The 15664-nt window shown below is 40.5% G+C and overlaps 1 protein-coding gene across 2 annotated transcripts in view; it reads left to right on the forward strand.

Annotated features, from left to right (window-relative positions):
* ARHGAP24 (Rho GTPase activating protein 24) overlaps nucleotides 1-15664 on the forward strand; it is a 183107-nt gene that overhangs the window by 138267 nt on the left and 29176 nt on the right. For both annotated transcript variants that reach the window (XM_063156692.1, XM_063156694.1), the window contains one exon: nucleotides 14603-14725. In XM_063156692.1, coding sequence (XP_063012762.1) covers nucleotides 14603-14725 — 123 coding nt within the window. The remainder of the gene's footprint in view (nucleotides 1-14602; nucleotides 14726-15664) is intronic.

Genomic DNA, 15664 nt, shown 5'->3' on the forward strand with positions numbered 1-15664 from the left:
CAAAAAAAGGTGGCTATACCTTGTATGGCAAGAAGGCCTCTCTTCTAATCACGGAAATATCATTCCCCATTTTAGCTAAGAGTTTAATTTTTCCTGAGGACTTGGGCTTCAGGAGCATCATGCAGTGGGAGACTTGTTCTTATTTATGCTTTGAAAGCCACCAGTTTCGATGTCAGGATGGATGTGTCAGGATTTCACCCCAGAAACAGGGATCCATTCCTACCCACCCATTCTTGTGCAGATAAACACCTTCATTTCATCACTGCATACTGGAGCAGAGCTGTTGGACGTGATAGCAGAGTCCTGCTGAGAAGCAGTTACTGAAAGAATTAACCTTCCAGTGACCCAGCCTCTGTGGCAACAAATCTGTCTCCCAGACCTAGGAGTGTGGTGTATATTTTAGTACAGTCATGGAAGTTGCCCTAGAAGGTCAAGAGCAGAGATCTGTGAGCTTAGCTACATGGCTAAGCAAGATCTATTTTAGGGAGAAAAGCTATTAAACTGCAGAAATCTTATTAGCAGTCCTAAATGGTAGACTTTGCCATTAGTTTTTTGAATTGCAATCTTGGTATGTTTGAGTTCTTCAGATTCATTTGAGGCATTCTTCTGAGAATTGTGCCTACATGGTAGGAATGCATAGTGACATTTAGTTTAATGAAGTGATTCATTACCTCTAGATTTGTTTACCACTCTAATTGTATCATTATATTTCCACTATCGTTTTGAATTAACTTACACTGTCCCCTCAGATAGTGCTGCCACTTTCATTTTCTCTTCCATAGGATGTTGTCTCCTTTATACAGCATTTAAAAAGTGTTTTATGCCAGAATAATAAGCAGAGTAAGGCAGAAGCATTTGTCCCCATTTAGACTATCTGAAAGTCAGGAAAATGACACAATTTTCCCAAATTCCTGAGTTAGTAGCAAAGAGCTCTGTGACTGTGGAAAACAGGTTTTGCTCATCTATCCTGTGCCTGATTATTGGAATATTCACGTGGCAGTTCAGGCCTGCACAGCATAATTACTGCAGCAGCTGAGTGCTGGGAAAAAGGACAACCTGGTCACTGGGGCACAGGACTGGATCTGTGAGCCTTTGGGACTGTGTTAATCCATTTGTTGATCTGTCAGTGTCCTCCCAGCTGGAACAGAAGTTATTTCTGTAAGTAGTCCAGGCCCCTAAGAAGGAAGGCTCATGGATTACTGCTGCCAGACGCCTTTCATGGCATTGATAGTTAATCCTTCATTAGAGGAGAAATCATCATGTTCTTTTATGTAAATGAAGTTTATTTACTCTGTGCATATCAGTTAGAGAACAGATGAATCTGAATGTCGAAAGGGCCATTTCCCCACTCAGTCTCTATCCAAGGGCTAAGACCTAATTCACTGGGAGTGATTCTGCATGAGAAGTGAGTCTAGTCAGGGGCTCTAAAGAGAGAAATCACAGCAGAAAATGCACTCCCCTGCCACAGCAGACTCAGGCAGGAGCTCCATCCTACAACAGGTGAGTGCAGCATTTCTCAGAGCCTCAGTAGCCTGAGTACAGGAATGACTTTTCCTCAAGTGTTGTCCCTGAAGTGCCGCATGGGTGTACCCAGGTGAGGTTTGGCTTGGCTCATTCAGGTGTGGCTTAGCAGGATGGCCACAGCCAGCACAATTCTCATTTTGGCCTAGTTCTTGTATTATGGACCCTGCTTCCCAGCTGGGGGTTTTTAACCTGATTGGAGTTACTTCTTCCCTTAGTCATGTCACTTCTTTCTCCATCTGTGGGTACTGAAGCAGCTCCAGGTGGAGAGATTTGGTTTTTTGTCTTTTTTAGCAGGGTGTCCTTTGGTCATTCAGCTCAGTTTTCATGCCATTCATTTCAAACAGATCTTTTCTGCTCAAAAAATCCCCAACTACTGGGCTGCCAAGCATAGGTTTCTCCCTTTCAGTGCTGTATAGTCACAGAATAATTTACAATGCTGGGCATTGGCTGATGTATTTAATATGTAAAGAATGTGATGAGATTTACTGAATGTGACCATCTGTCAATCTGCAGAAATTAAGTTGTAATAAGTTTTAGTCTCTTTCCCTCTTTGATTAGGCATAATCAACTTGAGGTGTTTTTTTTTTGTAAGATTTTATTATGGAATAAGAGGTTCTCCTGTGAACTTTGTGCTTTCAACTTCAAAATGTAGCCTGTGTGATGGAAAGTGTATTCCTGTTCACCTTGTAATCAATAAGTGTTTTTACAGTAGAATAATCACAGGAGACAACACAGAGTTCCAGGGAATTTGCTTAAATCCTTGAACATTCAAAGTGACTTTGTATCCAATTTACTTTTGTAACAGTTTGGAAAGTGACAGGGGAAGTATGTTTGCAAAGGATCACAGAGATGTTTTGAAGAAGAATTCTTTGAAAGGAAGTGAAATTTGCAGTGCAGGCACCAACACATGGTTGGGTCTCATCTAAGCATCCTCTTTCAAGTATTTTCCTTTGCTCTCCTTAATTTTTCATTTTCAAAACCTAAGCAGATGCTGGTACCTAGGAGAGCACTTCTGTATCCCCCAGCACTGGCTGAACAGCCCTTCAAGAAGGGTTTGATGAGACTGATTGCACTCCATGTGTGTGTAGAAGCAAGGAGACCCCCAATCCACAGCCATTCCTATAGACTAAGGCTGTTCTAAGGCTGCTGTACATCTGTTGTTGCCTTTGGGCAAGGTAGAATTAGAACTGGAATTCTGCTCTGTGTGATTGCATAAAACAGCAGCAAACTAAATGTCTCATTTTTGGAGAGGAAATTGCAAGGGGAAGGTGGTTTTGAACTGGGGGCTAATTGCTTTGTGTCTGATAGACTGACCTCTCAATTTGAGGAGGTTCTGTGGCACGTGGGAGAAGCGACTGCACTTGCAGTGTGATGGGGAACTTCTCTTCACCTGGCAGCTGCTGGCTGTACCATAAAATACTTGAAGAAATAAAGTGCTGTGTCAGGCTCACCTGGGATTTCTGCTCAGCTCTTGGGAGTGCAGCTGTGCCTCTGGTGGGGCTGTGCCACCTAAAAACACTCTGTTTTTAGGGCAGCCTCCCTCTCTGTCCATGCTGAGTGCCTGGCTACACTCCAGAGGGACTCAGCAGTTCAGCTGGGATAACCATCAGAGTCTGTGTCCCTGTCAGAGGACCTAATGGGGGAAACCTTACAAGAGCTGGCTCTCACCCAGACTTTGTGATAATTGCCAGTTCTAGCTGTGCCACTGATACTGAGAGTCTAAGATATCAGAGTCACCTTTCCAAAAAATCACTCAGGATTTGGCAACTTTCATGTACAACATGATACAAGATCCTACAGTTCTCTCTATATTTTGAATAGGTGATGAGTATTGGTGATGCATTGGGTAATCTCACTGGCAAATATTTCTCTCTTATTGATTTATATCTTAACATACTTTTTTTTGGTCCTTGTTTTTTTAAAATATCTTCGGCCATATGTGCTGTGTGGTTTAGGAACAGTGCTCAGCACAATTAACAAGAAAAATACTCCATACCCTCCATATGGAAGTAACATCCTCAGTGAATGGTAACCTGTCAGTGAATCAATTACCTTTATTTTGAATGTTTAAACTTATGCTTAAACTAAGGCAGAATTTTAAAGGATCTGCCATAACTTGGCATTCAGCAGTTTTGTAGATTCTAGCGTAGCTGGAGAATCTTGTTAAACTTCAGTGAAATCTCTTTGTCTAACCCCTAGCTAACATTAGCATTCTCTTCTGTTGTTCTGTGAGGACACCAGAAAGTTGTGGCAGCTTCTGTGGAGTGGCCTCAGTTTACAGTGCACATGGTGGTTATGGACAGTGAACTTCTCAAAGCAGAGCTGATGGTAGTTAAATTCCTGTCTCCTGTTTTGTCAGTAGTAGGTATTTGTACATCATCATCATTAGGTCCTTATCCTACACTTACAACTTCCTCTGGGTTAAGGCTCTGTGTTTCATGAGGGGGCACTGATTACCTAGAGGATAGATGCTGTCTCTTCAGTATTAGCTAATGTCTGCTGAGTCTGTGGCTTTGTTGGTTAATGCGTTGTTGTCATCCAGATTGTCAGTGATGGATTTTTTTGTTGCCTTTCCCATTATCAGACTTGGAATTCCTTCACTGGTGCACAGAAATTTGCCAATAATTGTGTACCAAAATCAGAAATGCCTGTTGGTAACCTCTCAGGTTTGTCTTGCAGTCATGCCTTTACTATAAGGAGTCCATGTTTCTTCCCTACCAGAAAAATCAAGGATCTTGAATAACTTATTCTGCTTAATTGCAGATTACTTCATAGATTTACTGATATTTCTTACAAAGTAAATAGTTTGTAGGTACTCACTGTATAATGTCCTTTAAAAAAGAATACTTTGAAATACACTGGGTTTCTTTTTGCAAGCACTTTCTGTTAATGCACTCTGCCAGATATAAGACCCAAGTGATTTTTGTGTGAAAAAACCATTCCATGGTATATAGGCTCCAGCTGTCAAGGCAAAGGTATAGACCTACGCAGATCAGTAGTAAGTTCACTCTGGGACTATTCTTGCTCATTATTGAGAGGGGAAATGCAGACCGTATCATGGACATGTCTGTGTCATAAATAGAGCAGAACAAGGCTGAAATGATGTTTCTGTTCATCCTGCTCTATTGCAAGGTGTGGAGATGGACAGAACACCAAGCTCTGTTTGTGCTTTGCAGATAACTGGTGTTTGATGGCTCTTTCCACATGAAAGCTGTGCTTGAATCTGACATTTCAGAGACTGAGATGTCTAAAGGACTGGTTGAGCTGATAATTCATTAAGCAGCACACTTTTGTTTAAGTCAATATTGAATTGATATCCCAAAATAGTGCCAAGAGGCACAGTGTTTCTGGCTGATTTTAGATGAGCTGTGGAACAAATGTCCTGAGCTGATGACTAAAATCTCCTGCTACTTTAGATAAGCAAGGTTGTCTTATGCTGAGACCTAACACTCTATTAGGTAATTGTTTTTGACATATGTCAATTAGACCACATGCTTTATTCAATAACTTATTCTTGATTTATTTACTGAACTGCTAAAACATGAATTTGCATTATTAAATAAGTGATGCTTCAATAAAATTACATGTATGCATAATATATACTCACTCATTTAGGATATTTGCGTCCTTTTGCTTTTGTCTCTATGCCACAAAGAGCTGTTATTTTTATCTGGGCTCAAATTTGAATGAGCTAAAAGGACTGGCTGCTCTCTGGGGAGATGAAGTGTTTCTGTGTTTGGGTCTAACTCAGTGCAGACTGGAAAGCACCGTGTCCAGAAGCAGGGAGGAGTATGGTCAGTTCCTGATGGAGAAAGGAAACTGTTTTTCTTGGAAGCTTTTGGAAAGACATTATCTATCTAGTTACAAAATAATTGTCTGTAAAATTAGAAGGTATGCAATGTCTTCCGTGTCTACTCTACTTGTAGGCCACTGTATGAAACAGAATTTTAAAAGAGTGTCTCAAGTTATCACTGTCACATTCACATTTTCTGAAAAAACCCTTTGCCTAGGATTTTTCTCCTGAGAAGCTGAGAAGCCTCAGAGAAAAGGAAAACAATTATTATCTCATTTGCTTCTCCTGTGTTGTGCTCCTATGGAATGTGTTTGGAGATTGCTTACCCACAGGTGATTGTTCCATTGGATTCTGGTGTGAGTTGTTTTTGAGTCTTTGGCCAATTGGTGCCAAGCTGTGTTGGACTCTGGAAAGAGTCACGAATTTCATTATTATCTTTTAGCATTGAGTATCATTTATGTATTCTTTAGTGTAGTTTAGTATAGCATTCTTTAATATAATATAGTATCATAAAATAATAAATTAGCCTTCTGAGAACGTGGAGTCAGATTCATCATTCCTTTCTGCCACGAGGGTCCCAGCAAATACAATATTATGGCTTAGCCACAATTCGCTGTCCTGGGATAATGGATGGTTGTCTCCTGATGGAAGTTCTTTTGGCTGACCTCTGTGAAGAAATACCACATGAATTGAGCTGGTTTGTACTGGGTTAATTCCCCACCTTGTGTTGTGCACACAAGAGCATGCTTAGACTGATAAAAGAGCATCTCGATCTTTACCTGCCGAAGGCTCAGGGGATTCCAAATTCATGAGGAACAGAGAGCTTAATGAATGGATGCTGAGAGCTGGAGAGCTTAATGAGTAAATGCTGAGAGCTGAAGTGAGCATGTGCTTTGAATGTTGTTCCTGTTCGTCTGTGAGAACAACCTTGCTCTGGCATCCTGACATGCTGGCTTTGCAGCCCAGAGTTCACATCCCAGTGTGTCTATGGGTAGGTCCTGCCAGTCCCTGGGTGAATTTACACTTGAGGACTTCCATTCAGGTATTGATCCTTCCTTTCTTAAAATCATCAGAAGTTTTAATTTCCTGCTATATCAAATGCCATACAAATATGTGCTGTGGACCTGACCTTTCAGAAAAATCCATTTCAGTTGAGTGTTTGCACTTCAGTGCAACTCATGATGAGAGGCTGAAGGGCAAAGAAAGAATTTGGTAGTGCAGGGCAGTCATTTCCCCAGCAGCAAAAGCTCCAGGATCTTGGTTTTTTCCCAAAACAGAGTCCTAAAAGTCAAATTCTTTTCAAGCATTTTTTACATGTTTGACTATGACTACACCAGCAGATGCATGGGACTTTCCCCCCTCTTTCCTTAGAAGCTTAGATATGTTTGCAGAGACTTCCCCTAAAATCAGCTTGGAGATCAGCCAGATTTCAAATAACATAATGCTCATTTTGGTGTCCAACCTGAGAAACTTCAAAGAAGGTTCTTACTTTCAAAAGACAGTAATTTATCTTCAAGATGTGTCATGTGAGGCAGAGAAAATAAGTTGCTGTAGTAATTTGAAATTATGCTTTTCTCTTAGAATAAATAGTTACAACAGGCAACAGTGAAGTCGTCCACAAGTTCTTGCACTGCCAGTGATGTTTGACATTATGTGACCCTCAAACTCCTCCCTTCATAGGTCACTGAAAAACTCATGTTCTTCTTTCTCTGCTGTTTATTCTAGGAGGTCTCAAACAAGTTCTGTTGTCTGATAAGAACAAAGCTGTTGTTCAGAAAATAAATCTCTCTTGTCTCTGTCCCCAGGAAACAAGCACTGACAATTTGATATCTTTTGTGTGTACAAGTTTTAATTAAAAAAGTCATAGTAGATTTTTAATGGTTTGTGGCATTAGGCAAAATTCTGCTTTATTTTTACTTTTTTAACTCAAAATTTCAGAGGAAAGCTCTTTATGGTTGAAGATTTGGAAATAGGGCACTGTAACAGCACTGTACATTTATATAGACAAATGTGGCATGCAATGTTTTTTTTTTTTTCTTTAACTGAATCAATATTTTATAAGTCTCAAGTCCTAGTAGTAATGAAGGATATAGAGGAGTGGATATCTAATGGCCAGTCTCTTGGCTTTTGTTTATTTATGCTTTTACGGTCTTTCTATCATAAAAAAAAAGCCCACATGAAATTCTATTACAAGAGGCAGTGTGCGCTCAGGGGCTGGTAAAGTGCAGAGCTGTGATGGGGTCCACACAGATGGATGGACTTCTATTAAAACCTGTAAACAAACAGTTCTGTGTGGTGTGCCCTGAGCAAGAAGAGAGATGAGATTTTTTTCAAGTGAGAGTGGCACTGGGAAAGGGCAAAATACAGAAGTGAGCTGTGTTGGCACCAACATCTTAGAGACAGGGAAGGGTGGGATGAACAGACTCTGTAAAATAGGTGCCATTTGGGGTCTGTGGCTGAGGATCAGGTGGAGGATTGTGAAATCTGTTTGAAGCATAGCAGAAGTTCAAATTAGGAATAAAGGAAGGGAAGCAAAAACGGGAGGGAAGAATGAGACATGCCTGAAAAGATTAAAGGGCTCTGAAAACATTGGAGCTCTTAAATTGTGCGAGGGATGATTTGAATTCATGTCTCTCTTCCTTATTAATGATCTCTTTCTCATACAGTTATAACTGTTGATGAGCAAGCATCATAGTTCTTTGCCCAGGCATTTAAGCAATAATTACAGCTATGCAAACGCAAAATGCTTAAATATGGCACTGCTTTTATGCTTTTATTGTGCCAAACACTGAACTTACTCTTACAGACTGATGGTGCTGCTCCTGTAGCCCTGCAGCACAGGAGAGACCTACCTATACAGAGTGTTCATTGTGTCACACACGAGGAATTCATTTCCTGAGCCTGATTTCAGATATCTGACAGCAGCTGGTTCAGTGCTTCATGAAAACAGCTCATTCTGTTGAAACAGCCCTGCTGTCTTCCAGGCATTCTGCAAGTGGGGGAATTGTGCTAGAGCACAATGCCCACCAGGGAATGTACTTGTGTTAGCAATCTTTTGCCACATAGCACTTAAATTAGGCTTCAGCTTTTATGTTGAAAAGCTAATGTGCCCCTTTCAAAAAAAAAATACACCCATAGTTTAGAACACTGCTGTTGCAGTTTATTAATGCTGGAGATTGGCTGGATATGAGCAAGAGAATGTTACATTTGTACTGAAGTATTTAAAAAGCAGTATCCTCATTACTGACTTGTTCACAGTTACTTGATTCCCCTTCTAGGAAAATGTGTTAATTCTTTGTGAAGACAGAAATTTAATAGGGCACCTGATTTGGTTTGCTAGTGAAAAAAAGGTGATTTTGATAGGTCTGTATTTCAAAGCTGAGATTCCTCACTCGTGGTGGCATCAGTCAGTTAAAGCGCAAGTGTTTTTTCAGACACGTCTTCGTCCTTTACATGACTCAGCAACCTTGAGCCAAACAATGACAGCAGGTAGAACAGGGCAGTCCTGGGAAATTGTAATTGGAATTGTCGTTTGTAGATCTCCCTCAACGCAATCTATTACCTCTCGTTAAAGCTTTAGAGGTAATGCAGCTGTGTAGTGTTCTTCTGAAGACATGAGTTTTCGCATGGTCATTAAGAACCATTGGTTGTCCAGACTTTCTTTTTTGTAGTTAAAAAAAAACAAACAGCAGTGACTTGAACTTAGGCTGTGCACTCCTTTCGTCATTCTCAGATGAACAGAGGGAAGGCTATAAATTCTTGGTCAAGTTTTACACAGTCAGGAAGAACAGGACCAATTACCAGGCATATGCAGAATAAAGAAGCTTTTTGGAATTCTAAATAAACAAACAAAAACACAGAAAAAAATCCCAGAGAGAGTAAGTTTCAAGTAGCCTTTTCTCTTTTGGTTTTCACGTTGGTCTTTTGAGATGCAGCAGTTGCTCAGCCTTCAACACAGATTGTCACTTGCTATGAAGAAAAGTTCTCAATGAATCCTGAACTCAAGAAGACATTAAAATCTCATTAAAATACAATTGCATTCTGCACCGTAGCTCCTTGGTTTGTCTTTGCTCAGCCTATGCTTCAGCCAAGCTGTTTGCAGTTAGGGTTTTACACTGTCCCACCTATGAACATGAAACATTTTAGTGTTTAAACTCATCTGCCAGTTCCATGGCAGTTTGAAGGATAAATTGTCAGCTCAATGCAGGAGCCCAAATCATCCTTGAAAGAAGCCATGTGTGATTTTCATCACACTCAAGGTGCACAGGGTTCATCAACAGAAGGAGTGGCCAGCAAAATAGTTCTTGCATTTCATTAAAGTTTAACAACTATGGTGGAGTTCCTTGTGTCACTTGAGGATGGATGGATTCCATAGTTTCCAGCTTTGGTATATGGAAGACAAATGTGCAGATTTGAACTGTAGCACATCAGTATGCCAAGTCAGACCTGTGCTTAAAGCAGCAGTGCTTTTACTATCAAGGTTGAGTAACCAAAAATTTCTGGGTTTTTTCTTGAACAAGGAGTTTCATTAGAAAAAAAAAGGAGAATAAGGTTGTTCATCTTTTCTCTGATACTGCCTCCACAATTTGCTGAGATGATTTCTGCTCTGGATTAAAATGTCTGAATACAAATGCTTTAAAATGAAAGTTAATGAAGGAAATCCAGGTGGGTTTTTCTAGAGACATAGATTAAGTATGTCAGTTAGTGTGCAGTTCATTTGCAGCAAAGGGCAAAATTTAGGAACACAAAGTGTAGTGAATTTGATCATGACTATTGGTGTTTTGCTTGTGAAGAAATACTAATTGGAGTCCTGATCAGAAATGATAAATCACACAGTTTAACCATTCACCTGAACAGAGAAGAGTATGCTGGGAGGTGGTGGAGAAATGGGAGTTTCTGTTTCAATACCATATGGAAGTGCATTTAGTGTATTCATCTGAAGCATCAGAATTTTACAATTTACCATTTTATCAAATTTTACTATGTACCATTTTCCTGATGAGACAAATATAAAGCATCCAAGGAGGAGGATGTTTCTAGACAAAACTTAGTGAGTTGTCTTGTAAGGCCAGTCTGCCTTTCATATTCATTCAGTTCCCAAGCTGAAGAGAGTGTGGGTTTCAGAAACTGTGGCTAAGAGAAATGCACAAGGGAGTAGGAAACTGTTTAACTTTGAAATTGGTCCCCAGTTTTATTTTAATTTTTTTGTTTAGAATGAGAATGTTCTTGTGAGGTTGTCCGTGACATTCTCAGCTCAGAAAAAATTGGATTAATCCTAGTTTTTTGATGTTCCTTCTGGGAGAAAATTCTCTCTTAAACAGTTGGTATGAATTTAATCCTTTCACATTCCATTCTCAAGAAATGCTGGAACCACTGTTCACAGGAAATCCAAGATCCTTTTTAAAGACAAAGGCAATACTTGGTGCAGAGTTCAGCTGGGGTACATCCAGGTAAAGGAAAGGTGTTGGCTCAGACAGGAAGAGTCTACAAAGTAGTAAAAACACCTTTCATGACTGGGTGCCAGAATGTCTGTGCCTTCTCCTTTAATGGAAGGGCTGTAAGGAGCTGCAGAGCTGCTGAGCCTGGTACTTCAGGGAGCAGTCCCCCCTTAAATGCAGTGCCTGCTCCCAGTGGCTCTCCAAGCGGGAGCTGTGGTGCTGCATCACCAGCACAGCCTGGTCCCTCTCTTTTCCCCTGCAGAGTGGATCCCTGCAGGAATTGGCCTCTCTGTATTTTAATTGTAGGTTTGGAGTGTGGAGTTTGGTTTTTTTATTTCTGGATGCTGGCAAGAGTTGTTAAAATCTCTAGCTGGTGCTGGGGGTACCAGCAGCATCAGTCTGTGGGTCAGTGAGCCCCTGAGCAGCAGGACAGAGCACTGGGCACTGTATGGGTGTTATGGATAGATCCCTTTAATGAATAAGAGCTCCTTTCTGCTGCTGCCAAGGAAATAAAGCGGATTAGGGTCTGGTTAGGGCCACAGGAGTAACATTGTGTGATGGTACATTGTCATTCTGAGACTCCAGACAGTGTAGATCCAATTACTTTTGGCAGTTTCCAGAGGCTGGAATGTACAGGATATACACATCAGTGGTGCAAACAGCAGCTTTTCATCTCAAACATGCCAGAGTCAGCTTCTTTGGTCAGGTGGGTTCTGCTCCTTCCAGCTCCTGTGGCACCTGCAAATTAACAAAGGGGAAAAGATGGGGAAAAGGTGGGGTTCATATTCCAGCTCCTTGAGTTGGCTGTGCTGTTCACAACCAGGCCACATCACACAGGCTCAGGCATTTCTTGGACTGCGAATGCAGGCAGGGAAAATTGAGAGGGCATAACCTGAAACTAGAAAACAATATAGGTAAAATAGGTTATGGTTTGCACATGGAAAAGAGTATAGATTTACATCTGCAATATGACTTCATGATGAGCACCATTTTCAAGTTGATGTTCTTAATGCTGATATCTGTGATATGAATAGATGTCTGATTATTGGAGATGATGATCTCCTCATGCTTCATTGTGGTCATAGCAAAAGTATTAAATGGAAAAAAGAATGGAAGTGGATGTTCCAAACAATGTCTTTAACAAATGTCCTGCAGAACTACTGAAGATTCGGAAAGGTCCTAATTCTGTTTTTGTTTTTCTGATATTTCTTATCTGAGATGACTTCTTTTCCAAATCATGGTCATTTCTTCTTGTCTTATCTTGTAAATTTTGCATTTAAAATATACTCTCACTAAAAATTAATATTTGCAGTAAAACACAAATCCAAGTGCTATTGTGTCCCAAAAAATCTTCTAATGAGGCTTTAGTTAATGAATAATATCTACACTAACACACAAGTAGGAGAACCCTGCAAGATCCAATATTGTGTGTGAAAGAAAGGGATGTGAATTACAAAGTAGCTCCAAAATTGCTATAAAATGAAGAAGCTCTTTCTGTTAGGAAAGCTTCACTTTCTCATTTCAAGGTAATGTAGCCAAACATTATGCTTTCCTTCTCTGCAGAATCAGGCTGATTGTGTGTTGGCTCAGTGGGTGTTTACCTGAGCTAAAGTACTGCTCTGGAATTCACACTGTAAATAAGCTAGCTAGACTTCTGGGATTAATCCACTCTATCTGGAGAACACCCTCCAATTTGTCATAACATGGTAACTTGGTAAATACTGCATCATCTGTTAAGCAAGTATTACATAATCTGTTGAGTTTAAATATGCAGGCTATTAAAAGAATATGGATCAATCTGGCAGCACCTGAGAGTACCATCACGTGTCATGTTTTTTGTTGTCTCTGTAGTGAAAAAGCCACATCACCACTTTCTTTTTTCATTGCTGGATCTGATACATATTATGTTTATGCATGTTTTTTGGGGTTTTTTTGTGTGGCAGCTTGCAAGATCCTAGTCCACTGAAATGAAAAGGAGCTGCAGTGCAATATGATAAATAATTTCTTCTGGTTTTATAAGCCACCAAAAGGATTCAATTGTGGTGCATTATTTTTCTCTGTGCTGTATTTATTACTATTATATTTAATAGCTGTAAGAATATAGTGAGGTTTTATGCTTCTGTCCTTAATTTTTGGTCTTTTTAGGGTGAGAACTATGTGTAAAATACTGTTGAAGTAAACTGAAGGATAGTATCATGTCTCCTTTTTGTCCTTGAATGAGAAATCTGTCATTTTTCTGGTTTAAATGGATATGTAAAAGGTAAAAATGGGGAGCAAGTTCCCAGGGCCTGTGGCTGTGTGTTTTCTGCAGGGCAGGGTTGATGTGGAATGTTAAGGTCTGGGATTCTGATGCTTCCCTGTCCCCTGTTCTCTGTGGTAAAAAGGATGGAACATAGCACGGAAGTAAGACCCTTGTTTTGTCCTAACCTTGTATTGGTATTTCTTGGTACTTCTCTTGTATTGACACTTAAAATAAGTTCATCCTTACTATATCTTAGAAAAAAAAAAACAAAAAAAACCAACCAGTGTCCTTTAGACTTTTAAACTGTGGTATGGTCTAAAATGTACTGTAGTTCAGGTTGTTGCATTATTTGTTTTGATGCCTTTTTGAGGAACATAGGGCATATGAATGGCTGAGTTTTGGCTGTAGAAAACTAGAATCTCTGTTTACCTCCAAGTTAAAATTTAAGTTTTGAATAATTATGCAATCCTTAAGAATAAATTTTCAGTAGAATCTGCCAATGTCTGGCTTTTGTGTTCATCAAGTTTCAGTTAAGTCTCTTTTACAGTTGTGTGTCCTAGTTCTGTAAAGCCTGGTCTACAGGAGTAATTAATACAGAATACTTGGGGCAGGATTTTCAAGTCCTTAAGAAATTTCTCTTTAAAATCCTAGCTGTGTGAATGCCCAGCACTAAGCATGGCACTCTTCCAGGAGCAGTATTCCTGTTGTAATGAGCAGAGATATTTACTTTAGATATCACTAGGATAAAAAATGGGAAAGTAAGAAGCTGGAAAGATGTGAATACAGGACTGACAGGATTTCTAGGTGTATTGCATTTGTGTGTGAAGTACTGGTGTATGCCCTTGGCTCAGTGAAAGGGCATTAAAATGCCACTCTTTTTCTGGAAGGGTTTGACATTCTGCAGTGCTGGAAAGGTGGTTTGAATCCTCAGTGCCCTTGCACTAAGGTGCCTTTTAGAATGGAGATGAAACAATACTACAGGTCTGAAAACATGGAGCTGTGGCAAGCCAAGCTCTGGTTTTGACCTTCTTGGTGTGGGCCCATTCTTTACAGAAAGGATAAAAAGGCAGCGTGTTCCCTTTTAATCTAATCCTCATCAGAGCCGCCCAAGGCAGCGGGCTGTGCCGTGTCGTCTGCCTTCTCCTTTGGTAGTCACAGCAGCACTTGGGTGTATCAAGTGTTACTGCCCTGAATGTGGCACAGTGTGTTCCTGAAAATAAGAATGGAGTCATCCCCACTTGTTCAAAGCACCCTTATCAGTCTCTGCATTTATTCTCTCCATCGTGGTACAGTAACTGCTGCAAAATTTGCAGTGCCTGTATCAAGTTACAGATTAGTGCAGGCCCCTGTGGTTCTTGGAACAGCATGGGGCTGTTTTTGTTTACTGATGACATTTATCCTCTCATTTCCTTTTGGAAGCATGACAGCTCCTCAGTGTCTCATGGGCAATGTACTTACAGGACCTTCTTTTCATGCCATGTCTGTCAGCGAGCACTGCACAGTGTCCACGTCTGCTTGCTGTGGGGCTTCCAGCAGCCAGAGTGGCAGGAGCTTGGCTGGGCAGGGAAGCCAAAGGGTTCCTAAGGCAATTTTCTTGTGTTGCAGGAGCAGACCGGGAGCGGATGACAGCCAATCATGAGACCTACCTCCTCATGGCGAGCACGCAGAATGACATGGAGGATTGGGTGAAATCCATCCGCAGGGTTATATGGGCACCTTTCGGAGGAGGTGAGTCATGGAAAGAGCGTGCACTGCTCACAGATGCACAAAGGCTCACAGGGGCTCTTCTGCTGTCTCTGAGTCACAGCCAGGGTTTGGAAGTAAAGAGGAGGATGGTCTAGATCTTTCCAGAAAAGTGGAGTAAACATGTTTCCATGCAGAGGGCTCAATTAAAAGACTTTGAACGGTCTGGAACTGCTTCCCTTGGTGAGGGTAGCGCATGATAGTGTGAGGGGAAGTTTTAAAGAAGATTGGTCTTGTATGAAATCAGCTTTCCTGCAGGGTAATTCCTTTGGTCACCAGCTGAAAAACCATCCATGGTGTTTCTTAAATGCCTGTTGGAAAAGCTGTCAGCAGTTCTCCTGCCAGTGACAGCTAAGAGCAGTAATAGTGTTATATAAAGCTGTGCCTCAGAATATTAGCACTAACAGTGTGGGAATTTGATTGGCATCTCCAAGGATTTCAGTAGTACTGGACCAAAATTTATCATTGGGAGTCTAGTTGCCTTTTTTAAAAGCTCTCTTACATTGAATGGGTTGCAAATTATTGTACTAATTTTCATCATTACTATTCTGGTGATAATATCTATATTATAATATGAGTGTGATTGATACTTTTGCACAACATATCTGTATGTTAATCAGTCTGTTGCTTGGACCTCTCAAATCTCTGAGTCTAGAAATATTTTCTTACACCTGTATTGCAGCAAATGAATATTGTTGTCTGCAGATTGCTGGAAAAAAGTCAGGAGGGCAGGATTGTCTGTGCTGTTTCACAATCAAGAAGTGCAGTTATCACTGAAAACTCTTTTTGCTGATTTCTGTCTCTGAACTGCTGGGTAGAACACAGGAGGGAGGAGGATGGACTAATGGAAACTTTAAAGAAAACTTTTCTTGTAAGTCACTCATCTTCCTTTGTGCTTTATTCAGGTCACACAGTGTTTAGGAG

Source organism: Melospiza melodia, chromosome 5 (assembly GCF_035770615.1).
Source record: "Melospiza melodia melodia isolate bMelMel2 chromosome 5, bMelMel2.pri, whole genome shotgun sequence".
In the NCBI taxonomy this organism is placed as follows: Eukaryota; Metazoa; Chordata; class Aves; order Passeriformes; family Passerellidae; genus Melospiza; species Melospiza melodia.